This window comes from Hordeum vulgare, chromosome 2H, assembly GCF_904849725.1.
Source record: "Hordeum vulgare subsp. vulgare chromosome 2H, MorexV3_pseudomolecules_assembly, whole genome shotgun sequence".
Taxonomy (NCBI): domain Eukaryota; kingdom Viridiplantae; phylum Streptophyta; class Magnoliopsida; order Poales; family Poaceae; genus Hordeum; species Hordeum vulgare.
This window is the reverse complement of record NC_058519.1, coordinates 608,881,647-608,907,495: the sequence shown is the minus strand read 5'-3', so window position 1 is coordinate 608,907,495 and position 25,849 is coordinate 608,881,647. Positions and strand designations below refer to the sequence as shown.

Below are 25,849 nucleotides of genomic sequence, written 5' to 3'. Positions count from 1 at the left end.
TTGAGTTAGTATGGATCAAGACTGGGATTTGTCACTCCGTATGACGGAGAGGTATCTCGGGGCCCACTCGGTAATACAACATCACACACAAGCTTGCAAGCAATGTGACTTAGTGTAAGTTGCGGGATCTTGTATTACGGAACGAGTAAAGAGACTTGCCGGTAAACGAGATTGAAATAGGTATGCGGATACTGACGATCGAATCTCGGGCAAGTAACATACCGAGATGTGATATATTGGATGTATGAGATGATCATGTTGTAATAGTTAATGTCGACTTGCACGTCGATGGTACGGCAACCGGCAGGAGCCATAGGGTTGTCTTTAAACTAACGTTTGTGCTTGCAGATGTGTTTACTATATTGCTAGGACGTAGCTTTAGTAGTAATAGCATGAGTAGCACGACAACCCCGATGGCGACACGTTGATGGAGATCATGATGATGGAGATCATGGTGTGACGCTGGTGACAAGAAGATCGTGTCGGTGCTTTGGTGATGGAGATCAAGAAACACATGATGATGGCCATATCATGTCACTTATGAATTGCATGTGATGTTAATCCTTTATGCACCTTATCTTGCTTAGAACGACAGTAGCATTATGAGGTGATCTCTCACTAAAATTTCAAGACGAAATTGTGTTCTCCCCGACTGTGCACCGTTGCGACAATTCTTCGTTTCGAGACACCACGTGATGATCGGGTGTGATAGACTCAACGTTCACGTACAACGAGTGCAAAACAGTTGCACACGCGAAACACTCGGGTTAAGCTTGACGAGCCTAGCATGTGCAGACATGGCCTCGGAACACATGAGACCGAAAGGTCGAGCATGAATCGTATAGTTGATATGATTAGCATAGAGATGCTTACCACTGAAACTATTCTCGACTCACGTGATGATCGGACTTGAGATAGTGGATTTGGATCATGTACCACTCAAATGACTAGAGAGATGTACTTTTTGAGTGGGAGTTCTTAAGTAATATGATTAATTGAACTAATTGTCATGAACATAGTCTAATGGTCTTTGCGAATTACGATGTAGCTTGCGCTATAGCTCTACTGTTTTTATATGTTCCTAGAGAAAATTTAGTTGAAAGTTGATAGTAGCAAACTTTGCAGACTGAGTCTGTAACACCGAGGATTGTCCTTGTTGCTGCGCAGAAGGCTTATGTCCTTAATGCACCACTTGGTGTGCTGCACCTCGAGCGTCGTCTGTAGATGTTGTGAACATCCGACATACACGTTTCTGATGACTACACGATAGTTCAGTGCAAAATACTTAATGGCTTAGAAGCAAGGTGCCGAAGACGTTTTGAAACGTCACGGAACATAAGAGATGTTCTAAAGAGATGAAATTGTGATTTCATGCTTGTGCCCTTGTTAAGAGGTATGAGTCCTCCGACAAGATTCTTTGTCCACGAAGTAAAGGAGAAAATCTCAGTCGTTGAGCATGTGCTCAGATTATCTGAGTACGACAATCGCTTGAATCAAGTGGGAGTTGATCTTCCAGATAAGATAGTGATGGTTCTCCAAAGTCACTGCCACCAAGGTGTGAGAGCTTCATGATGAACTATAACATATCAAGGATAGATACAATGATCCTTGAGCGATTCGCGATGTTTGACACTGCGAGAGTAGAAATCAAGAAGGAGCATCAATAGTTGATGGTTAGTAAAACCACTAAGTTTCGAGAAAGGCAAGGGCTAGAAGGGATACTTCGTGAAACGACAAAGCAGTTGCTGCACTAATGAAGAGACCCCAGATTAAACCCAAGCCCGGGACTAAGTGCTTCTGCTATGAGGGGAACGGTCACTGAGGCGGAGCAACTCTAGATACTTGGTAGATAAGAAGGCTGGCAAAAGTCAAAAGAAGTATATTTGATATACATGATGTTGATGTGCACTTTACTAGTACTCCTAGTAGCACGAGGGTATTGGATACCGGTTCGGTTGCTAAGTGATTAGTAACACGAAATGAAAGCTACGGCATAAACGGAGGCTAGCTAAAGGCAAGGTGACGATACGTGTTGGAAGTGTTTCCAAGGTTGATATGATCAAATGTCGCACACTCCCTCTACCATCGGGATTGGTGTTAAACCTAAATAATTGTTATTTGGTGCTTGCGTTAAGCATGAACATGATTGGATCGTGTTTATTGCAATACGATTATTCATTTAAATAGAATAATGGTTACTCTATTTTCTTGAATAATCACCTTCAATTGTTTATTGAATCTCGATCGTAGTGTTACACATGTTCATGATACTGGTGCCAAAAGATATGAGGTAATGATGATAGTACCACTTACTTGTGGCACTACCGCTTGAGTCATGTTGGTATAAATTGCATGAAGAGGCTCCATGCTGATGGATCTTTATACTCACTTGATTTTGAATCACTAGTGACATGCAAATCATACCACATGAGCAAGGCCTTGTTTTCATTGAGATGAAACAAGATAGTAACTTGTTGGAAGTGATACATTTTGATGTATGCAGTCCAATAGGTGCTGAGGCACGCAGTGGATATCATTATGTTCTTACTTCAATGACGATTTGAGCAGATACAAGAGTGTTTACTTAATGAATCACAAGTCTGAAATATTGAAAGGTTCAATTCTGTTTCAGGAGTGAAGTTCATCGTAACAAGAGGATAAACTGTCTACGATATGATCATAGAAATGAATATCTGAGTTACGAGTTTTGGTACGCAGTTAAGACAATGTGGAAATTGTTTCGCAGTTCATGCCACCTGGAACATCATAGTGTGATGATGTGTCTGAACGTCATAGCCACGCACTATTTGGTATGGTGCATGCTATGATGTCTCTTACCAAATTACCACTATCGTTTATGGGTTATGCATTAGAGACAACCGCATTCACTTTAAATAGGGCACCGCGTATTTCCGTTGAGATGACACAGTATAGACTGAGGTTTAGAGAAATCTAAATTGTCGTTTCTTGAAAGTTTGGGGCTTCGACACTTATGTGAAAAAGTTTCAGTCTGATAAGCTCGAACCCAAAGCGGATAAATGCATCTTCATAGGATATACAAAACAGTTGGGTACATCTCCTATCTCAGATCCAAAAGCAAATTGTTTGTTTCTAGAAACGGATCCTTTCTCGAGGAAAGGTTTCTCTCGAAAGAATTGAGTGGGAGGGTGGTAGAACTTGATGAGGTTATTGAACCATCACTTCAACGAGTGTGTAGCAGGGCGCAGGAAGTTGTTCCTGTGGCGCCTACACCAATTGAAGTGGAAGCTGATGATGGTGATCATTGAGCTTCGGATCAAGTTACTACAAACCTCGTAGGTCGACAAGGTCGCGTACTACTACAGAGTGGTATGGTAACCCTGTCTTGGAGGTCATGTTGTTGAACAATAATGAACCTACGAGCTATGGAGAAAGCAATGGTGGGCCTGGATTCCGACAAATGGCTGGAAGCCATGAAATCCGAGAGAGGATCCATGTATGAAAACAAAGTGTAGACTTTGGAAGAACTACTTGATGGTCATAGGACTGTTGAGTAAAGATGGATCTTTAAAAGGAAGACAGACGATGATGGTGATAAGTCACTATTAAGAAAAGCTCGACTTGTCGCAAAGATGTTTCCGACAAGATCAAACAGTTGACTATGATGAGACTTTCTCACTCGTAGCGATGCTAAAAGTCTGTTAGAATTATGTTAGTAGTTGCTGCATTATTTATGAAATATTGCACACAGGATGTCAAAACATTGTTTCCTCGACGGTTTCCTTGAGCAAACATTGTATGTGATACAACCCGGAGGTTTTGTCGATCCTAAAGATACTAACAAGTATGCAAGCTCCAGCGATCCTTCAATGGACTGGTGCAAGCATCTCGGAGTTGGAATATACACTTTGATGATATGATCAAAGATTTTGGGTTTGTACAAGGTTTACGAGAAACTTGTATTTCCAAAGAAGTGAGTGGGAGCACTATAGAATTTTTGATAAGTATATGTGGTTGACATATTGTTGATCAGAAGTAATGTAGAATTTTTGTGAAGCATAAAAGGTTGTTTGAAAGGAATTTTTAAAAGGAATACCTGGATTGAGCTACTTGAACGTTGAGCACCAAGATCTATGGAGATAGATCAAAACGCTCAATAGAAGTTTCAACAAGATGCATGCCTTGACAAGTTTTTGAAGGAATTCGAAATAGATCAGCAAAGAAGGAGTTCTTGACTGTGTTGTAAGGTGTGAATTTGAGTAAGACTCAAAACCCGACCACGGCAGAATAAAGAGAATAGACGAAGGTCGTCTTCTATTCCTTAGCCGTAGACTCTAAAGTATGCCATGCTGAGTACCGCACCTGATGTGTGCCTTGCAGGAAGTCTGTTAAGAGGTACACACAGTGATGCAGGATTGAATCACTGATCAGCGGTCAAAGTTATCCTTAGTAACTAAATAGACTAAGGAATTTTTCTCGATTATGGAGGTGGTTAAAGAGTTCGTCGTAAAGGGTTACGTCGATGCAAGCTTTGACACTAATTCGAATAACTATGAGTAGTGAAACGGATTCGTCTAGTAGAGTAGATATTTGGAGCATTTCCGAATAGCACGTAGTAGCAGCATATATAAGATGACATAAAGATTTGTAAAAAACACACGGATCTGAAAGTTTCAGAACCGTTGACTGAAACCTCTCTCACGAGCAAGACGTGATCAGACCCCATAACTATATGGGTGTTGGATTCGTTGGAATCACATGGTGATGTGAACTAGATTATTGACTCTAGTGCAAGTGGGAGACTGTTGGAAATATGCCCTAGAGGCAATAATAAATTAGTTATTATTATATTTCTTTGTTCATGATAATCGTTTATTATCCATGCTATAATTGTATTGATTGGAAACACAGTGCATGTGTGGATACATAGACAAAACACTGTCCCTAGTAAGCCTCCAGTTGACTAGCTCGTTGATCAAAGATGGTCAAGGTTTCTTGACCATAGGCAAGTGTTGTCACTTGATAACGGGATCACATCATTAGGAGAATCATGTGATGGACTAGACCCAAACTAATAGACATAGCATGTTGATCGTGTCATTTTGTTGCTACTGTTTTCTGCGTGTCAAGTATATGTTCCTATGACCATGAGATCATATAACTCACTGACACCGGAGGAATGCTTTGTGTGTATCAAACGTCGCAACGTAACTCGGTGACTATAAAGATACTCTACAGGTATCTCCGAAGGTGTTCGTTGAGTTAGTATGGATCAAGACTGGGATTTGTCACTCCGTATGACGGAGAGGTATCTCGGGGCCCACTCGGTAATACAACATCACACACAAGTCTTGCAAGCAATGTGACTTAGTGTAAGTTGCGGGATCTTGTATTACGGAACGAGTAAAGAGACTTGCCGGTAAACGAGATTGAAATAGGTATGCGGATACTGGCGATCGAATCTCGGGCAAGTAACATACCGAAGGACAAAGAGAATGACATACGGGATTATATGAATCCTTAGCACTGAGGTTCAAACGATAAGATCTTCGTAGAATATGTAGGATCCAATATGGGCATCCAGGTCCCGCTATTGGATATTGACCGAGGAGTCACTCGGGTCATGTCTGCATAGTTCTCGAACCCGCAGGGTCTGCACACTTAAGGTTCGACGTTGTTTTATGCGTATTAGAGTTATATGGTTGGTTACCGAATGTTGTTCGGAGTCCCGGATGATATCACGGATATCACGAGGGTTTCCGGAATGGTCCGGAAACGAAGATTGATATATAGGATGACCTCATTTGATTGCCGGAAGGTTTTCGGAGTTACCGGGAATGTGCTGGGAATGACGAATGGGTTCCGGGTGTTCACCGGGGGGGGGGGGGCAACCCACCCCGGGGAAGCCCATAGGCCTTGGGGGTGGCGCACCAGCCCTTGGTGGTCTGGTGGGACAGCCCAAGAAGGCCCTATGCGCCAAAATATAAGAAATCAAAGAGAAAGAAAAAAAAGGGGAGGTGGGAAAGGAGAGAAGGACTCCACCTTCCAATCCAAGTTGGATTCGGTTTGGAAGGGGAGGACTTCCCCCCTTGGCTCGGCCGACCCCCTTGGGGCTCCTTGAGCCTCAAGGCAAGGCCCCTCCCCTCCCACCTATATATACAGAGGTATTAGGGCTGATTTGAGACAACTTTTGCCACGGCAGCCCGACCACATACCTCCACAGTTTTTCCTCTAGATCGCGTTTCTGCGGAGCTCGGGCGGAGCCCTGCCGAGATCAGATCACCACCAACCTCTGGAGCACCGTCACGCTGCCGGAGAACTCTTCTACCTCTCCGTCTCTCTTGCTGGATCAAGAAGGCCGAGATCATCGTCGAGCTGTACGTGTGCTGAACGCGGAGGTGCCATCCGTTCGGCACTAGATCGTGGGACGGATCGCGGGACGGTTCGCGGGGCGGATCGAGGGACGTGAGGACGTTCCACTACATCAACCGCGTTCAATAACGCTTCTGTTGTGCGATTTACAAGGGTACGTAGATTGTAAATCCCCTCTTGTAGATGGACATCACCATGATAGGTCTTCGTGCGCGTAGGAAATTTTTTTGTTTCCCATGCAACGTTCCCCAACAGGGTTCCCTCTCCTTCCTCCAGCGCCGCCGCCACCTCCCTCCTTTTCTCCTCCCTCTCCCTGGTAAGTTCTCTGTAGAGTAGGAGCAGAGAGAGAGAGAACCCCTCGCCGCCGTCTACCCCGCCTACTCCGTCGAGCAGCGCCAGCGGCCATGTCCAGGGGCACGGGGACGGTGCCCGCGCCCCATTTTCGTCCTCGGTGAAGTCGAGGGACGTCTACAACGCCGGCCAGGAGCACGTCAAGGCGTCTGCTCCGGTGTTATGTGTGCAAACTATGCCTAGACAAAGTGGGCATGTGGCTGAAAAAATTCCAGATTAGTGAAATCTGAAATTTCACTAAGTCTGAGATTCTGGAAACATTTTCTTCCCCTATAGATGAGGATGTGCTGGTCATTCTGTTGAGAACTAGCCTTAGTTCAGTGCTAGGATGTTGAACCTGGTATGTTTGTGAAGCTTCCTGTCAAATTTGAAATCATTTGGAGTCCAGTAGGTTGTGTTTTGATTTCTGTCAAAAGGCTTCAGAACAGAGACAGAAACTCAGGTGCAGGAACTTTCACTAAGTCCCTGAGATCTGATGGTTTTGGAAAAGTGTGTGGCCTTGTATCTTCTAGAGTTTAATTCCTTTTGCTGTGATTCTTGTTGGTGCTTGTAGTGTTCTTGGTTGGAAACAGCCACATATGTTATTTGTCATGTTTGGAGACCTGTAGCTATGTTGCATGTAGCTCCCAAAGAGCTAAGATGCAGATTATGGCAGATTATGTAGTTTTGTCATGTTGGTCAATGTGTGGGCTTAGTTGATGTTGTGGTGTTATTCCTTGATCCAATCCATTCATGTTGGGTTGTTACAAGTCTTGGCAACCTGGGAATACCAGATTTGTGCCATTTGAGCGTGTGGTGTTGATTCTTCCACGTAGAGCTTCATGTCTTGTTTCGTTGATTCCCGTTGATCCGTAGCTCCGTTTGAAATGTTCTTTATATGGCTTTGCACCATTTTCACGAGCCGCATCTGTTCATGCCATTCTCATGCATGTCAAAATAGCTTAGTGTACAGTTCTGTCCAGAAACTTGCAGTAGGAAATTTTGCTTGTGCTAGTGTTAGAAATAGTGGTGCATGCTCAATTTTCATCTCATGCATCATGTGATTGTTACATCTTGTGGTGCTGCTGTTCATTGGCTGTTATTCTCATGTTGGGTAGCACCGGGATCGGAGAACGAATACGTGGATTCAGGAGAGTACGTGCAGGACGAACCAGAACCATTCCAAGCTCAGGATATCACAAGCAAGATGATATGACCTTGATTCCATCTCTAGACTTGTTATGTTAGTTTCGTTTACATGTCATATTGCTCGCTGCCTACCACTGAATTAAATTGCCTCTTGAAATGCCATGAGCCCAAACACCGTTCTCCTTCCTAGCAAACTTGTGTGGCTAAGTAGGCTTGCTCAGCTACTAATGTTAGCATTGCTAGTTGCAGGTGTTTTTGACTCATGTGATAACATGAGCTTGATATAATTATATTAAATTCTGTTATTTAATTAATGCACCTATATACTTGGTAAATGACGGGAGGCCTAGCCTTTTGTCGGGTGCCTTGTTCCGTTATTGCCACCTTAGTTACCGGTTACCGGTATTTGATTCCATAATGATCGCTCCTAACACGTTCGGGGTTGTTATGGGTACCCCCTCGATAAATCGCGTAGTGCTAAGGCTTGTCCGGCAGGACCCAACATTGGTGTTAATTTGCTAACAACTTAATAATAAGCTGCATAGGGAGTAGCTACCCCGAGGACTTTAATCAACAACCCGGGCCAGTGCTCCTCATGAGTGTTGGTCCAACCCAGAGCAGCTTATTACGCTCCCCGGGGCAACTCGGTGTTTTGGCGTGGTAACCATCGCTCATCCGGCGTGTCCTGAGACTGAGATACACGGCTCTTATGAGGGTCGTCGACACGTCGGGAGGTCCTGCTAGCCTTGTCTTACCTTAGCGGTATATCTTGCGTATAGGAATCCCAGTGAAGCTTTGGTTTCCCCAGAGTTGAGGTTTTCCTCTAAGGAATCCGACGAGATCACGAGATTCGTGATAGAGGATGCCTGTGCGGCCTGTGTTCGTTTGTGATGGACTAGTTGGAGCACCCCTGCAGGGTTTAATCTTTCAGAAATCCGTGCCCGCGGTTATGTGGCAACTTGGAATATTTTGTTAACATCCGGTATTAGAGAACTTAAACATAAACTAATAAAACTGCCAACTGTGTGCGTAACCGTGACTGTCCCTTCGAAGATCTCTCTTCGATCGGGAACACGGTGGGGTTATGAATGTCGTAGGTAGGTGTTCAGAATCACTTAGTGATCAAGTAATCCCGACCGCTAGCATAGACCACCTTCACTTCTACTTTACGTAAGTTAGCCGCTTAATCAAACATAGGATGATGCAGCCTATACACTTCACCCTTACCCTACCCAATAACCTGACTAGTTGTGGCACCAAGGTCTTAGATTGCTGAGTCCCCGTGGCTCACGGATTCCTCCGAAACTCCCAGCAGGTACAGGTACCCCAGAGGCAGATGATCCCGACGGCACCCAGCTGGTGTGGCAGTACGACGAGGAGACAGACCGCCTCTACGTGAACTATCCAGAGGACTGAGGCGTGGTCGTGATCGTGGGCCTGCAGGCAGGGTAGCATAGCATTTTCCATGTTTTGTAGTCCGTAGCGGAACTACCTTGATTGTGTCTGTGTTGTACTTTGAGTTATTAATAAGAAGACAGTTGAATCCCGAATTGTCTACTTGTATAATTATTTGTGCTATGTTACTTGCTTGCGAAACGCTTAGATGCGCTTCTTTCCTATTCGGGGCCTCGACCCCCAGATCGGAAAGGACCGCATCTTGGTCGTTACACTGTGTCACCCCCCCCCCCCTCCCGCGTCGTCATTGAGGCTCCCCACACCTAAGGCTAAGCTGCAGCCGACAGACCCCCTCCCCCCAGCTGTCGGTGGAGCAGTACGTGTGGGAGGGTTGGTTGTGCAAGTGGGTCAACATGCCACTCGTGTGGCATGACTCCGGTGCAGGAGGCGACATACCTCGACCGTTGAAGGTCCCGCATGCTGGCGGAGGAGCGAGCAGAGGCAAAACGCCTAATGTAGGCCGAGCCCGAGGCAGAGGAGCGCCATGCCCGCTAGGCACGGGACGAAGAGGAAGCGTGCCAGGAGAAGGAGGAGGAACGTCGTGCCGGCGACCAAGAAGTCCAGCCGCCGCAGGACGAGGCCGGGGCGTGAGAAGCAACATTCACCTGGGTTGGCCCGGCGTCAAAGCTGGTCAAGCTCACTCGCTCTCGCTCGAACGACGATAACGCGCGTGGACAACGAGGACAGATATGGCAATGCGCAGGAGGTGCAAACATTTTATTATTATTATGTTTTATTAATGTTTATACTTCTGCTTGAGTACATCCCCTAAACACAAGAACATTCCAGATTAATCGATACATCTTCATAATAAAGGACAGATGGTCATATTCACGTATACGCTGTATTTTTTTCGTACGCACACACTGAGGCTTGTTCATGTTTCCTCTATTTTTTAAACCGTCAAAAAAGAATGTGAGTAGCAAGATTCGAACCATATGTTTTAAACCAATTAGTCAACAAGACAACATGTGATACATATGTTTCTTAATCTAATAAACAACACCGGAAACGCAATATACTTTGTTCTATTTCCTTTTTCTATTTATTTTCTCCTTTTCCTTTTTTTTGATTTCCTTTTCCTTTCTAAATGTGTTAGCTTTTTAAACCTCGCACCATTTGTTTTTCTAAATGATGATTTTTTTAGTTCGTATTAAAAATAGGTGATCTTTTCACACATTAATGATGTTTTTCCAAAATTCATGAACTATTCCTCAAATAGGCAAACTTTTCTTGAAAGTTAATGACCTTTTTATAAAATTGATGATCTGTTATTTTAAAAATTGATGAACTATTACTTAAACCGTAGTTTTGATATTCAAAACCCTAAACCCTAAATTGTTGGGAAGTTGTTAACAACTTTGGAAAATGCATTGAAATTTTTAAAACTTTCATACATAATTTGAAATTCCAAAATTGTGCATAAATTAAAATTAGGTTCGTTTCATGAGTCGGAGTAACATCATCGCATCATAACACCTCTTCCGCCCTTACCGACATCTGTGTGTTCCACATGATGTACATGCATATGTTCATCAAATCTACGCAACTTTTTTCAGCAAGTGAGAATGAAAATACAAATGACCTTTGCAAAATTTGAACGAAATCAGACACCAAACGCACGTTGCATCGCATCCAACAATAATTTTTCTTTGTTTTCACATGGAAAATCATAGAAAATGCACGGTACGTTAGAAATTTAAAAAAAATTGGCGTGCCTCCTTGTGATGATCATTAGGACGTGTGAAATTTTTTTGGTCCATTTCATGAGTCGAAGAAACATCGTCACATTATAACACCCCTTCCGTCCTTACTGACGCTCGTTGGTTCCACATGATGTACATGCATACGTTCATCAAATCTATCCAACATTTTCCAAAAAGTGAGGATGAACATACAAATGACACATGCAAAATTTGAACGAAATCGGACACCAAACACACGCTATGTCATGTCCGGCAACTGTTTTTCCATGTTTTCGCATGGAAAATCATAAAAAATGCGCGTGAAAAATTGGCATGCCGCCTGGCGATGATCACTAGCGCGCGTGAAAAAAATTGGGCCCGTTTCATCAGTCGGAGTAACATCATCGCATTATGACACTCCTTCCGTCCTAACCGACACCCGTGTGTTCCACATGATGTACATGCATATGTTCAGTAAATCTATCCAACTATTGGCAGCAAGTAAGAATGAACAGACAAATGATCCACGTAAAATTTGAACAGAATCGGACACCAAACGCACGTTGCGTCACGTTCGACAAATGTTTTTCCGTGTTTTCGCATTGAAAAACATAGAAAATGGGCGGAATGTCAGAAACAAAAAAAAAATTTGCGTGCCTCCTGGTGATGATCATTAGGTCATATGAAAAAAATTAGGTCCAGTTCATGAGTCGAAGAAGCATCATCACATTATAACACCCCTTCCCTGCTTACCGACATTCGTGGGTTTCACGTGATGTTTATGCATACGTTCATTAAATCTACCCAACTTTTGCCAGCAAATAAGAATGAACATTCAAATGACGGACGCAAAATTTAAACGAAATGGGACACCAAACACACGTTGCGACACGTCAGACAACTATTTTTCCGTCTTTTCACATGGAAAATCATAAAAAATGCACAAAATGTCAGAAATATAAAACATTTGGCGTGCGTCCTTGTGATGATCGTTAGGGCGTGTGAAAAAATGATCGGTTTCATGAGTTGAAGAAACATCATCGCATTATTTTAAAAATTGATGAACTATTACTTAAATCATAATTTTGGTATTCTAAACCCTAAACTCTAAATTGTTGGGAAGTTGTTAATAACTTTGGAAAATGTGCAGAGATTTTTAAAAGTTTCATACGTAAATTTGAAATTCCAAAATTGTGCACAAACTAAAATTGGGTCCGTTTCCATGACTCTGAGTAACATCATCGCATTATAACATCCCTTTCGCCTTTACCGACATCAGTGCGTTTCACATGATGTACATGCATACGTTTATCAAATTGATCCAACTTTTGTCAGCAAGTGAGAATGAACGTACAAATGACCCATGCAAAATTTTAACTATTACTTCAATGTAGTTTTGGTATTCTAAACTATTTTTCAATTTATTGAATAAGTTTCAAAAGAATAATAAAGATAAAAAAAGGGATAAAATGAATTTAAGAAAAGTTCAAGATATTTAAAATCACAAATTTTAAGAATGAAAATAAGCAAAAAAGAAATATGAAAGAAAAAGGAGCTGACAAGCAAAATTTAAACCAAAATAGGGAAACCGGCGTGTTTTTTATATAAGGGAAATATCATACTTGAATTTGTTATATCTAGTAATTTGTCGTGTTGGTCGTTGCCGCTAGTGCGAGCATTATTTTCAAATTTTAGTAGAAGACAAGAAAATGGTGTACTTGACACGGCCAAGGTTGTATATGTAGTGGATTCATCTTACATACAAAAATTAATGTGGAAGGTTCATATTACCCTTTATACGGTTTGTAAGGGGTGTACCAAAGCGGCGCTCTAATGTTTATGTGAACTTTGGCCGCGGTTGACCAGTTTTTAGTGTTTAATTATGTTAACTTTGGGTGTCTTTGTTTTTATCTTTTTATTTTAAATTTGTGCGCAAAAAATGATCAGACCAGCGTTGAGTGCATGTATCGATCGAGAGCATCGTGAACGTAATGATCAGATTTGTTTTTATCTTTTTATTTTAAAACTTGAACGTGAGCTTGTAATGTGCCGCCGTGGCTTACGCACGTAGACGTATATGCATCATTCGAGAGCATCGTGCAAACTGCAAACTTAAGGTCAAGCTATTTTCCACAGGTTGTGGGCAAAGGAAGGCACCGATGATGATGATGGGAGAGGCGCAGAGTGCCACCAAAAGCAACGCTCGCCGCATCTCTTCTCCGAAGCTACCATTACAGTGAGCAACGAGCCAACCGTGGTGGACCTGAACAATGACATCGAGTCACGGGTACCATTCCCTCATAAAAAAAGGTTACGGGTAGAATCTTTGCATCAAGGACGTCGATCTCAACTTTATGCATTGACTCATGACACCAGCAAGGCCGGTCTTGGCCGTGCCTGTGAACCAATATTTACAGCTGTGGCCATTCCCTTCAGAGCGACAATGATTGAAGAGTGTAATTGGCATCTCTTCAGGGACTAAAATTGCATAACGGCACGTGCAGTAAATCAGGGAACGTGAGGGGTGAGTTATCAAACTAGTATAACTTATATCTGTGCTTAGTTCTCAATTCATCAAGGTCTTCACTAAGAAAGAGGTTTGCGAGGACTGAACCTCAGGTTTATATACATGCATCAGGAGGGATGAAGTATCTTTGATCCACATAAAGAAGAGACACATAAACCTGAGGGCTTTTTGGACAAAACCACCTGGGCGATGTGAGGTCAGGAATACCAACAGACTAGAGAAGAAAGGTCGACATTCCAACAAAGCTTAGCAACCACACCGTGCACAAACGAAAGGAAGAGGCGACATGCCGTGCACAAGGGAGAGCAGATCAGCCATGTCCGCATGGCGCCTCCGCCCACTCATGCTCGTGCTCTTCCTCTTCCTCTTCCTCTTGTCAGTGATGCCCCGCAGCGCATTCTCAGGGCGGCTGGCGCCACCACCACTGGGGATGCTACCACTGCCGGTGGTGCGAAACATAACGTGCAACAGCATCAAGTATCCATTTGGCGTCAAAGGGAAAGCCCAACAACCAGGCTTCGAGGTAACGTGCGGCAGAAACAATGAAGCCATGTTGCAGATCGACAAGCATAGCTATAAAATCGACTATGTGTCGGTGGAAGAAGGCTTCATCGTCATCTTAGCCGGGCCCATCTACCAAGTCTGCTACGACCGCAACGGTAAGCAGCTGAAGGCCACCGGAATCGGCAATATCAGCTTGGAGCAGACGCCCTTCTCCTTCTCCAGTCGCAATAACCTGGTGGCCACTGGATGCAACTACAGGCTAGTTGGTAAGTTCAGCAACCTGTCGGTCAGTGAAACTACCAGTTGCTACGCCTTCTGTGACAAAAGCTCCGACACCATCGATTGCCCTCGTGGGGTAGCATGCTGCAAGGCCCCCATGCCGATGACGATGAACGCCACTCGAGAGTTCACCTTGAACTTCGAAAAAATAGAAGAGCAATACATGGGCGAAGAGGACGGCACTTGCAGCGCTGCCTTCTTCCTCGCCCAAGACGAGGAAGTCATCATGGCTGCCAGAGGCGGTATCCGGAGGCCGCTGCCGCTGAAAGACATGTTGTTGCCAGCTGGTGACCACAGGATGATCTTGGATTGGGCAGTTGGGCGTGGCAAATGCAGCCAGGCCTCTCACCACAACTTGGCGCGCCGGTACTGCAACAATATGAGCGAGTGTATTGACGCACCCAGTGGAGCGGGCCGTCTCTGCAAGTGCCACGCAGGGTATGAAGGGAATCCGTATGCTCCCGGTGGATGTGTAGGTAAATATTTCTTCATCCACCAGAGAGATATCCATGGCCTATGATACTGAATATAATTTCACCTGCAGTTTCACATGAAAGCACACAAATTCACTTAAGGTCTTGTAATTTAGCCTAGGTAAGAATACAGATGGACTCTCTCCGCTCCGCTCCGCCCCGCCCCGCTCTCCGCTCCGCCTCCGCGCCCCGCTAGCCTAGCTGCTGCTCCGCGCTGCTAACGCCATCCCCGCCGGCCGGACCTCCCCCGCGACTCTCCTCTCCCGCGCCATGGCTCCGGTGGGGGCTGACCCTGTCGACCGTCGCGAGACCCTCTTCGGCGAGCGTGTCTCCTACGGGGACCGCTGGTCGAGTTCGGAGAGCGAGTCCTCGGCGCGCTTGTACAGAGACGTCGCCCGCACCCCGCCAGCCGCCCTCGCTCCCGGCCGCAGCTCGTCCTCCCGCCAAGGAGCGCCTCGGCCCCCGCTCGGAGGTCCACCACGTCTCGGGCGGGCCGGTGCTCGACGCCGACGGCTTCCAGCAGGCTCGCCGCAGAGAACGGCGCCGTCGCCCAGTCGTGTCGCGCCGGCCACGCCCTCGCCTGCGCGCCGCCGTAGTCCCTCCCCCGAGGAGCTCACAGGCCTCTGCTTCCGGTGCCTTGATCACCGCCACTGCGTCAGGGACTGTCCGAACGACATCCGATGCCGGCGCTGCCTCGCTTCCGGCCACTCCTCCCCTGCCGCCCGCTCGTGTCTTCCTGGCTCAGACAGAAGAAATGGACGAGGCGGAGCAGGTGCTCGGCCGCGCGATGGTGGCCACCGTCACGGGCACTCAGCCCTCTGTGTCCATTGTTGAGGTGACCGAGCTCATTCTGTCTTCTCTGGAGCTAGAAGAGGGAGACTTCTCGGTTCATCAGCATCACCCGGAGGACTTTTTGATCCTCTTCTCCTCCCTGCCGACCATGAGACGGTTCCGCGGCGAGCACTTCATCAGCTCGTCGCGTTTCGCGCTGTCTCTCCGGCCCTAGTGCAAGCTTGCCCACGTCGGCGCCGGCGAGCTCGAGTACCGCGTCGAGCTGGAGCTCCGCGGCATCCCCGCCCATGCCTGGTTGCTCTCCATCGCGGAGCACGTGTTGGGAGGCAGCTGCTGGATCGAACGGCTACACCCCCGTACGCGCTCCCGCGAGGACATGGTCGTCTTCCGCGTCACCGGGCACGCGCACGACCTGGCCGACATCCAGCGCGCTGCCACCCTGGAGATCATTGAGCAGTTGCCCGGTCGTGTTCCGTCGGAGGCACCAGCCATCAGGGCACTCACCTTCCCTGTGTCTATTGCTCTCACCAAGGCGGAGATCATCAGGGCCGCTCCGGCCGTCGTCCAGGACGCTGCGGGCAGTGCCGGAGACGGCGAGGGCGGTGGCGCAGACGGTCGACATGGCCCCGGCAAGGGGCATGGTCACGGTCATGGCCCTGGTCCCGGACGCGCTCGACGGCGTGGTCGCAAACGCCATTGTACGGGCGAGGCACAGAATGGCCGGGCTGATGGCATGGCAGTGGACGCGCTAGCGTTGCATGCGCACGCCCATGCCCTCTCCGGCCGTTCAGACGACGCCGGTGCGGTGGCACCCTGGCCGTGCCGCGGCAGGGGCTGCGTCCCAAGCGGGCTGGCATGCTGACCTGGCCTGGTCAGCAGGGCCCAGCGCACCCTCGTCACGGCGTCAGAAAAGGGAAGCAGCAGGCACACTTCGTGACGCCCAAAGCGGCTTTGCCGGCGGGCCCATCGCGTAAAGTAGCCAGTCCATGCGAGGAGGACGGTCTGGCCGTTGGCATCAAGACAGTTGCCCCCCCCCCCCCCCCGTTCGCTGCTCGGGGCCAAGATGCGGCTGGGGCTTCGACATCGCACACGTCCGAGGCGGATCCGACCAGACCCACCCCTGCAGCGGCTGATCCTATGCCCTGTCGGGATCGCTGCCAGCTGCGTCTGGGCCCTGCAAAGCAACGCGTGAGGTCGGTCGCTTCTGCCCCGCCTGCACCCCGGTCGGGACAAAAGGAGCTGCATCCCTCCTTTGTCGCTCCCACACCGCCAAAGACCCCCCTTGACCAACCTCCGCGGCTCCACTCGCGCGCCTTCGAGGAGAGGGTGGGACACGCCTCGTCACCCCCCGCCAGAATAGCTGAGGCCAACTCGTCCCCACTAGCCAACTCTGTTGATGTGGGGGCCGCGGCCGACGTGGCCGCTGTCTCCGCACCAGAGCCCTCGGATGCTGATACGACCGAGCCCATAGGGGTGGTGGCTGATGCTGCAGTTGCTGGGCCCGTGGCCGAGGATTCCCTGGTCATTGGGGCCACGCCTGAAGACGCGCACACGATCAGAGAAGCGCCCACGCTCGATGGATCGCCTGCTGTTGGGTCTGTGCAGCCCATGGACGCACAACCACAGCAGGGGCCAGGGGTGGGTCCGCCTCGCGACCGCGGCCATATCTCCATCCTGCCGAGGCCTGCGTGCCAGCCGGACCCTGAACCATGCCCCGTCAGCACCCGCGCGCAGACTTCGATGCCAGGGCGCTTCGCATCGCCGCCGATCACACTGCAGCGACGACGACCCTGCGAAGCCTCCGGGCAGACTTGGACGCTGGGTGCCTTCCTGTCTGCAGCCACCAAGCAGCTAGATGCGGTGCTGCCATCCCCTGGGAAGCGCCAGCGACCCCCCCTCAACTTCAGTCCCAGGAGGGGACGCTCCGGCCTCCGCGCCCCATGCTACGGACAGAAGGGCCGTGGTTCAGATTCTCCGCACCCTCGGGATTGTCGGCACGAATCAGCAGATCACCCCCGTCGAGATGAAGGCATACGACGACATGTTCGCCACGCCGATTAGGCTCCCGGTGCTGCATGCCATCGCCGCTCTGGTTGACCGAACGGTCCCTGCAGGCCTGTCACTACCGGCTGGTGATGCCATGGCATGCGCGCGCTAGGTTGGCGGTGCCTGTAGTCGACCTCCTGCTTATGTATCCAGGTCCTCAGATCGCGGTTTGGAATGTCAGGGGCTTGAACTCGCGCGCTAGGCGCTGCCCAATTCGCTCGCTGATATGTACCACCCGTGCATCCATTGTATGCCTCCACGAAACTAAAATGGCGTTGATCTGCTCGTCGATTGTGTTAGACACCCTTGGGTCCGAGTTTGATGGCTCTACCTACCTCCCGGCCGACGGCACCCGCGGCGGTATTCTCATCGCTTGGAAGAGTAGGGTTGTCACCATTTCCGACTCCCTATTCACCCAAAATGCGATCACGGTTAAGGTGTGCGCGCCTAGCGCGCCCCGTGGTGGCTCACCATGGTGTATGGCCCCCAAAGTGACCCTGATAAGCTGTTGTTCCTGCAAGAGCTGCGGGACATCCGTGCTGCCTGCCCGGGTCCTTGGATGCTATGCGGCGACTTTAACCTCATCTACCGTGACGCGGACAAGAGCTCCGGTACCCTGAATCGCCGCATGATGGGAAGGTTCCGGCGCGCCATCAACGATCTTGCCCTGAAGGAGGTATACCTAAATGGGCGCCGCTTCACTTGGTCTAATGAACAGTCACCGCTGACGCTTGTGCACCTCGATCGAGTTCTTTGCACCAAGGAATGGGAGGATTACCACGAGGAGTGCCACCTCCGCTGCCTTGCATCTGTCGTGTCCGATCATTGCCCCCTGCTGCTGGATTGCTCCCCCATGCCCACGGCCCACAGACGCTTCCGCTTCGAGGCTTTCTGGCTCCGCCTTGACGGATTCCACGACACGGTCGCCACGGCCTGGAGCTCCGTGCATGACCCCGACCCCTTCCAGCGGTTGGTTCGGCGTCTACAGGCAACGGCCCGCGCCCTTACGAGCTGGAGTGCCAGGTCCACGGGCAATGTCCTGGACAAATTGGCCATATCCCGCGAGCTGATCGCCCGCTTCGACCATGCGATGGAGAGCCGCCTGCTCTCTCCGGCAGAGGAATGGTTGCGCAAGCAGCTCAAGGTGGCGTACCTTGGGCTGGCTTCCCTTGAGCACCATCGCGCGGCAGTGTGCCCGCATCTCCTTCCTGGCCGAGGGCGACGCCAACACGAGCTTCTTCCACGGATAGTGCACGTTCAGGTGCCAGAAGAACCGCGTGCATAGCCTCCTAGTCGACGGGCATGTGTTATGCGATCATGAGGAGATGGCCCAAGCGGCATTCGCGCACTTCGACGGGCTGCTGGACACCGCTGTGGACCGAGAGCACACGCTAGATCTCGAGCAGCTCGTCACGGCCGGTGACCTTGGCAGTCTGGATGCGCCTTTCACCCCTGAGGAGATATGGGCTGCGGTGCGGCGCATGCCGGCGCACAAGGCACCAGGGCCAAACGGGTTCACCGCCGAGTTCTTGCGGGCCTGTTGGGGCATTATCAGGCAGGACATCCTGGATGTCTTCGAGCAGCTATACCTGCTTCGTGGGAGAGGGTTTGGTAAGCTCAACCAAGCCCTCCTGACCCTGCTGCCGAAGCGCGCGGATGCCCACAAGTTGTGTGGGCATCTACCGGCCAATCTGCCTGATTCACATTGTGGCCAAGTTATTCGTGAAGGTTCTGTCGTTGCGCATCGCTCCTAAGCTGGATAGCTTAGTCAGCCGCAACCAGAACGCATTCATCGCCGGACGCTCTCTCCACGACAACTTCATGCTCGTTCGGCAGTCTCTCCGGATGCTACATCACTTGGGCGCACCGTGCATCATGCTCAAGCTCGATCTCACGCGGGCTTTCGACTCCATATCTTGGTCGTTCCTCTTCGAGATGTTGCGCCAATATGGGTTCGGGGACAGGTTCAGGGAATGGCTAGCCATCCTCCTATCCTCGTCCATCACACGGGTCATGCTCAATGGAGTGCCTGGCCCCCCGATCTGGCATCGCCGCGGGCTGCGCCAGGGGACTCCACATCGCCACAGCTATTTGTTCTGGCTGTCGACGCGCTTGCCCGCCTCATGCACTGGGCGCTCCAGACTGGCATACTTCGGCGGCTGCACCCCCGCCGTATTGTTTCGGCCATTTCATTATACGCCGACGACGTGATGCTGTTTTGCCATGCTGAGATGGATGAGGTGCTCGCTGTGAAGAGCATTCTAGGCATATTCGAGACCGCGTCGGGCCTACAGGTCAACTATGGCAAGAGCTCGACCATGACCCTGCATGGCGACGAGGATAGTGCCGCCTTGCTGGAGGCGTTGGGCTGCCAGGCGGCAAACTTGCCCATCACCTACCTGGGCATACCGCTCACCACCAGGCGACCCACTGTGGCTCAGATGCAGCCGCTTGTCGATACTGTGGCCGGCCGCCTCCCGACACGGAAAGCATGGCTCATGAACAAAGCCGGGCGGTTGGCATTGGTCAAATCGGTCCTCAGCGCGATTCCAACCCACCAAATGCTTGCCCTAGCGCCCCCGAAGAAGACCCTGAAGCAACTAGAGAAGATTCAGCGCGGCTTCCTATGGGCCGGTCACGCGGCTGCGCAGGGAGGACACTGTCACGTAAACTAGCGCACGGTCAGTCGGCCGCTCGCGCTTGGAGGGTTGGGCATTCGAGATCTGGAGCGCACAGGGCTCGCGCTCCGACTGCGGTGGCTCTGGTTATCGAGGACGGACGCCGACAGAGCCTGGCAAGGCCTGGACCTGCAGTTCTCCCGTGAGGAGCTCGGCCTCTTCTATGCCTCCACCTTCATGGTGCTAGGTGACGGCCACACGACGCTATTCTGGGAAGACCGCTGGCTGCATGGGCAGTCCATTCGCGAGCTAGCACCCCTGCTTTACCTATGCATACCCAAGAACGGGAGAAGGGCGCGGACGGTGGCGGAAGGCCTCGCCGGCAATGCCTGGGCTCGAGACATCCGCGGCGTTGTGGGGCTGCAAGAGATTGGCCAATACCTGACGACATGGCAGTGCGTCGCGCACACTACCTTGTCCGCTGAGCCAGACAAGCTTGTCTGGAAATGGACGGCTAATGGAGAATACTCGGCGCGATCCTGCTATCAGGCAACCTTCCACGGATCCCTCACTTGCCATTCTTGGCAGTTAATCTGGAAGGGATGGGCTCCGCCGAAGGTCAAGTTCTTCCACTGGCTTGTGAACCTGGACCGGCTAGTGAACCTGGACCGATGCTGGACCACGGACAGACTTGCTCGCCGTGGCCTCCCCCATCACGCCCGCTGCCTGCTTTGCGACCAAGAGCCGGAGACCATCCGGCACCTGCTACTAGCCTGCCCCTTCGCGCGGCAAACCTGGCACGAGGCTCTTTCCTGGCTGCGCCTTCCAGCCCCCACGCCGAAGCAGGATATCTCCATTCAGGATTGGTGGATAAGGGCGAGAGATGCCACACCACCATCGCTCTGCAAGGCGCTGAGGTCCACCACGCTGCTAGTTCCATGGATGATTTGGAAACATAGGAATGCGTGTGTATTTGATCATGTCACTCCGTCGCTCTCCGAGCTCTCAGATAGGATCAAAGATGAGATGAGGTGTTGGGCTAGAGCCGGGGACAAGGGGCTTAGGGTAGTCTTGCCCCCATCTTGGGATGTCCATTGAACTACTTGTAACCTGCTGTAATCGTCTCCTTGGAGGCTGACTTTCCATCTTTTCAATACAAAGAAACGCATATCTCTGCGTTTTCTCGAAAAAAAAATTAGCCTAGGTAGATTAACAAACATGTTTCTTTTTTAGAAAAAAAGGGCAGACACCCTGGTTCCATTACTTTATCTTTCTTAGCTCAACCGGTTGAAGAGATTGAAATCTAGGCAAGAAAGCCACTACACAATCAAAAAAACAAAGTTGGGTGGTTTTGGTTTCTACCACATCCTGGCGTTTCTCAAATTATCCAGTGGAACAGCCATCATCAGCAAAAAGCCTAGAAAAAATACATGGTCCCGGAGGGAACTATTCAAGGTCGAGGCAGCACGAGTATAAATCGGTTTTATCACTTGCATAAATGGAACTAACGGAATATAAAATTATAAACCATTGGGCAAACTGCCAAACAGGACAATCAGGTTCAGCAGTATAAGAAATTCTATTACTCAGCCTGCTTTTATGAATAGAAATATGCTTCTCTGATTTCTGAAATGAAGTGTTGCACTGTTGGTTTAGATATCGATGAATGCCGGGCTTCCCACAGCAACAATTGCACCTTTCAGAAACTCTGCCACAACACCGACGGGGGTTTTACTTGCCCGTGTCCCCATAACTGGACAGGTGACGGTTACAAGACAGGGACAAGCTGCACTGGGCCACCCAGTCCATCTGGTAATATCTAACACTTTATATTTAGAAAAATGAACCAAAATGTATACTGCCTGAATGTACTTAACATTTCATACAATATGAAAAGCTACAACTAAGCTACTTTTATGCACAATCTCTGTTCCTTTTTACATGTTCTGAACATGGATGAGGTCTCCAATGTATACCTTTGACCATTGTCTTAAACAATTACATGTTAATCGGAATTATTTTAAAAGAAAACAAAGTAATGAAATCAAAATATTTCTGAAGACAGATCTACTTTTAATATTCGGACATGAACATCCAAATACTTTTGTATATATTAGCTTCGTTGTACAAGTTCTATAAAGTCGATTGCATGCATCCTAACAAGACATGCAAAAGAGAACAGATAGAGTACCACCTAGCCTTTACATCTCGTTTTAGGATGTGCAGTCACAAGAAGAAACTCCTTTACTCATCATATCCATTGTACTTAATTTTTTCAATTTTTCTTAAGCACGCACTTTCATCTTGGCCCCCAAGCTCTACAAATTAAAATATATGTCTATTTTATGGTAGAAATACTCCAGGTTCTCAAGCACTGATGTAGCCATAGATATGTCCAGGTTACAGTTAGTACCATCAGAAGATCTAATATTGACCATTCTCTTCCAATACAGGTTCCCCTACGCAACAAGCACAAGGTATGATAACAAAATTATATTTGCTAACCAGTGACACAAGAGGACTAAATTATTAGTGCCATTAACGATTTATGGCTATCTATTAGGCTTGAATGTGTGTGATCATCCTGAAAAGAACCCCTGCACATACTCAGCACACTGCAGTGATGAGCAAGGGGTAGTTGAGTGTGAATGTCCTCCCGGCATGAGTGGCAATGGCTGGAAAAGGGGACCTGGGTGTCAGAAGCACTTTCCCATAGAAAATGTTTTGGGTAACTTACTCAACGCACCTGACATTACCAATTTTGATTACTATCTTTTGTTTTCGCTTCATTCTTATTCTATTGAGGCAATTCAGATAAAGCTGATGTGGTATAGTGTTTATATGTACGAATATTCGTAACAGAGTTTGGTACTCCCTCCGTAAAGAAATACAAGAGTGTTTAGATCACTACTTGGTGATCTAAACTCTCTTATATTTCTTTACGGAGAGAGTACCTAATTTTATTTTATTTTGGGGGGGGGGGGGGGGGGGGGTGTGTGTTGTTGTTGTTGGTCACACAAGCAGATACACAAACACGCATCTGCAAAATTTTGTGATCAATTTTGCAATTTAAAGCTCTAAAGGGACAAGCTTGGTGTATGAAAATTTGTTTTTACCACCTCGTCCTTACCTTTTTACTGCAGACCACAAAATGATAATTTCACCAAATTCACTTGTGCATAGAGTGTTCACACATCTACATGTTTTGGGGTTTTCTTCTAAAAAAACTTGTAAACATGCCGTTTTTCTAATAAAGTGTGTAGGGGCACCCGAGCTCCAAAAATCTGTCTCTATACAGCTCTTGTGATGGCTCATACGAATGGCCAATGAACTACAGGCATATATTTTTTTGCAAGTTTACATAGTGTTCATGATTTATGACTAGTATAAGAGAAGGTTGCACATGCCGGGGAGGGGGGGGGGGGGGAGGAGGGGAGATGTGTCTACGGTATATGAGAGTAATCAAAAGTAACTTGGTAGCTATCAGCATTTCTTACTAAAATGTTAGTTCCACATGTGTTACATGGAGAACAAAGACTTACTTTCTCATCCAACATTTGCAGCTGTTGGTCTCGCACTTGTGGTTTTAATTTCTACCGCAGCTCTGTGCTACTGCTGGATCATGAAGAGAAGACAGGTGAGAAGAAAGAGAGCTGAGTTATTCCGTAAGAATGGAGGCTTGCTGTTGCAGCAGAGATTTACAGCAATCAAATCTCAAGGTAAGGACTCGTCAGCAAAGATATTCAGTGAGGAAGAGCTCAAGGCTGCAACTAACAACTATAATGAGACTCGAATCCTTGGCCGAGGTGCATCTGGCACAGTGTATAAGGGTGTTCTTCCAGATGAGACTGTGGTTGCTGTAAAGAAGTCTAGGGTATTTGATGAGAGCCAGGTGGAGCAATTTGTCAATGAGATTACCATCTTATCACAGACCGATCACCCGAATGTTGTCAAGCTTTTGGGATGTTGTCTAGAGACAGAAGTTCCCTTGTTGGTGTATGAGTTCGTACCCAATGGAACACTCTTTCAGCACATCCACAACAGAAGTGCACCTCGCTCCTTGACATGGGAGGATACCTTAAGGATAGCTGCAGAAACAGCAGAAGCACTTGCCTATTTGCATTCCACATCTTCTATACCCATTATTCACAGGGATATCAAATCAAGTAACATACTGTTGGACGAGAACTTTGTGGCTAAAATATCAGACTTTGGTGCATCAAGATCAGTTCCATTTGATCAAACTCATGTAACCACCCTTGTTCAAGGTACTATAGGGTACCTGGATCCTGAATATTTCCAAAGCAGCCAGCTCACAGAGAAGAGTGATGTATACAGTTTTGGAGTAGTTCTTGCAGAACTATTGACAAGGCAGAAGCCCATTTCTTTAGGCAGGCCAGAGGAATCATGCAACTTAGCCATGCATATTGTGATTATGGTTAACGAAGGGCGCCTACTTAAGGAGATAGAGCCACAGATTTTGGCAGAAGCAGGTGAAGAGCAACTCCACGCAGTTGCGCACCTCTCTGTTAGATGCTTAAATATGAATGGACAAGAACGGCCCATTATGAATGAGGTTGCATCAGTTTTAGAGGAGCTAAGAAGGTCCTTCAGAAATGACAAGGAGCAAACTATGAGAAGAAAAGATGAACCTGCACAGAAATCTAATGAACAAGGGCACCTTCTACGTGAGGCAAGCTCGACTTCCAGCCTGCACTATTCAGAAGGAAGTACACAGTTGAGCATGGAGGCTGAAATGAAAGCTTCTTGTCACACTCCAAGATGACGCTTCTCATAATATTTAAATGTAAGTTGACATATCAAGACAATTTGTAATATAGTTATGGAGAATCATGTAAAATAGCTCAGAGTAATCGCTACTTACTTATTTAGGTCAATAATCACTGCAGGAGAAATTCTTGATATCCCAACTGTGGGTCCAAATCCAATTCTACTTTAGAGATTTACACCAACTGAATATGGTAACCAATGTTCAGGATATCAGTAACTGGTACCATATCGGCCGGGTGCTGAGTAGTGATAAATAGGCGAATTGTCCAGTTAATCGGCTATTTGGTGACCCACCGAGTAGAGATTAACAGACCAAGATGCTGATTAACTAACCGATATTCACATTTGTTCCTTAAATTTGATCTAAATCAAGCATTAAAAACCCTCTCGTCTGACTGACGTCGACATGTATGCAAAACCAGGGGAATGCAGAGTGGCCGTGAAAACCTAGTGCACACGCCTAATTGGCCGCCATTCCAAGTCCTATTAGCACTTGAGACCTAGCTTAACAACGGACATTTTACACACAAACAGTGAGTCTAGTATATACATATATCGCCACACATACCGACCATTGATCATGGATTTAATTGCTTCATTGGTATAATTTTACCACCTCAAAGCATAATCCGCCTAAATCTTAGATGAAAGTATGCAGGATGTGAGTAGTAGTAATACATTTCCTTTCTCTAAATAAGTAGCAGGATCAACCTAGCTTGATCGATACATTAACCTAAGCATCATGATTGGGCTTCGAAATAGAACGCACTCCTACTCCGGTACAAGCGACTCACCCTGTCCTCTCGCATTCCACCGCGAAAGAATCCAATAGCAGCTCCAAAATATAGA

At 48.0% G+C, this 25,849-nt stretch overlaps 2 protein-coding genes across 2 annotated transcripts in view; one reads left to right on the top strand and one right to left on the bottom strand.

The window, feature by feature from the left end:
• The window catches only part of LOC123427760, a 59,526-nt gene that overhangs the window by 33,251 nt on the left and 426 nt on the right, over nucleotides 1–25,849 (bottom strand). The window lies entirely within an intron of this gene.
• LOC123427759 (wall-associated receptor kinase 1-like) lies at nucleotides 13,804–25,153 on the top strand. The gene is made up of 5 exons (XM_045111877.1): nucleotides 13,804–14,756; nucleotides 21,866–22,021; nucleotides 22,663–22,686; nucleotides 22,773–22,937; nucleotides 23,773–25,153. The coding sequence occupies exons 1-5, from the start codon at nucleotides 13,814–13,816 to the stop codon at nucleotides 24,993–24,995; spliced, it is 2,511 nt and encodes an 836-aa protein (XP_044967812.1). The 5' UTR covers nucleotides 13,804–13,813; the 3' UTR covers nucleotides 24,996–25,153.

Coding starts and splice junctions, on each gene's coding strand:
- LOC123427759 (XM_045111877.1), top strand. CDS start 13,814: ATGTCCGCATGGCGCCTCCGCCCACTCATGCTCGTGCTCTTCCTCTTC. Junction 14,757..21,865: donor TGCTCCCGGTGGATGTGTAG/GTAAATATTTCT, acceptor CTGTTGGTTTAG/ATATCGATGAATGCCGGGCT. Junction 22,022..22,662: donor TGGGCCACCCAGTCCATCTG/GTAATATCTAAC, acceptor CTTCCAATACAG/GTTCCCCTACGCAACAAGCA.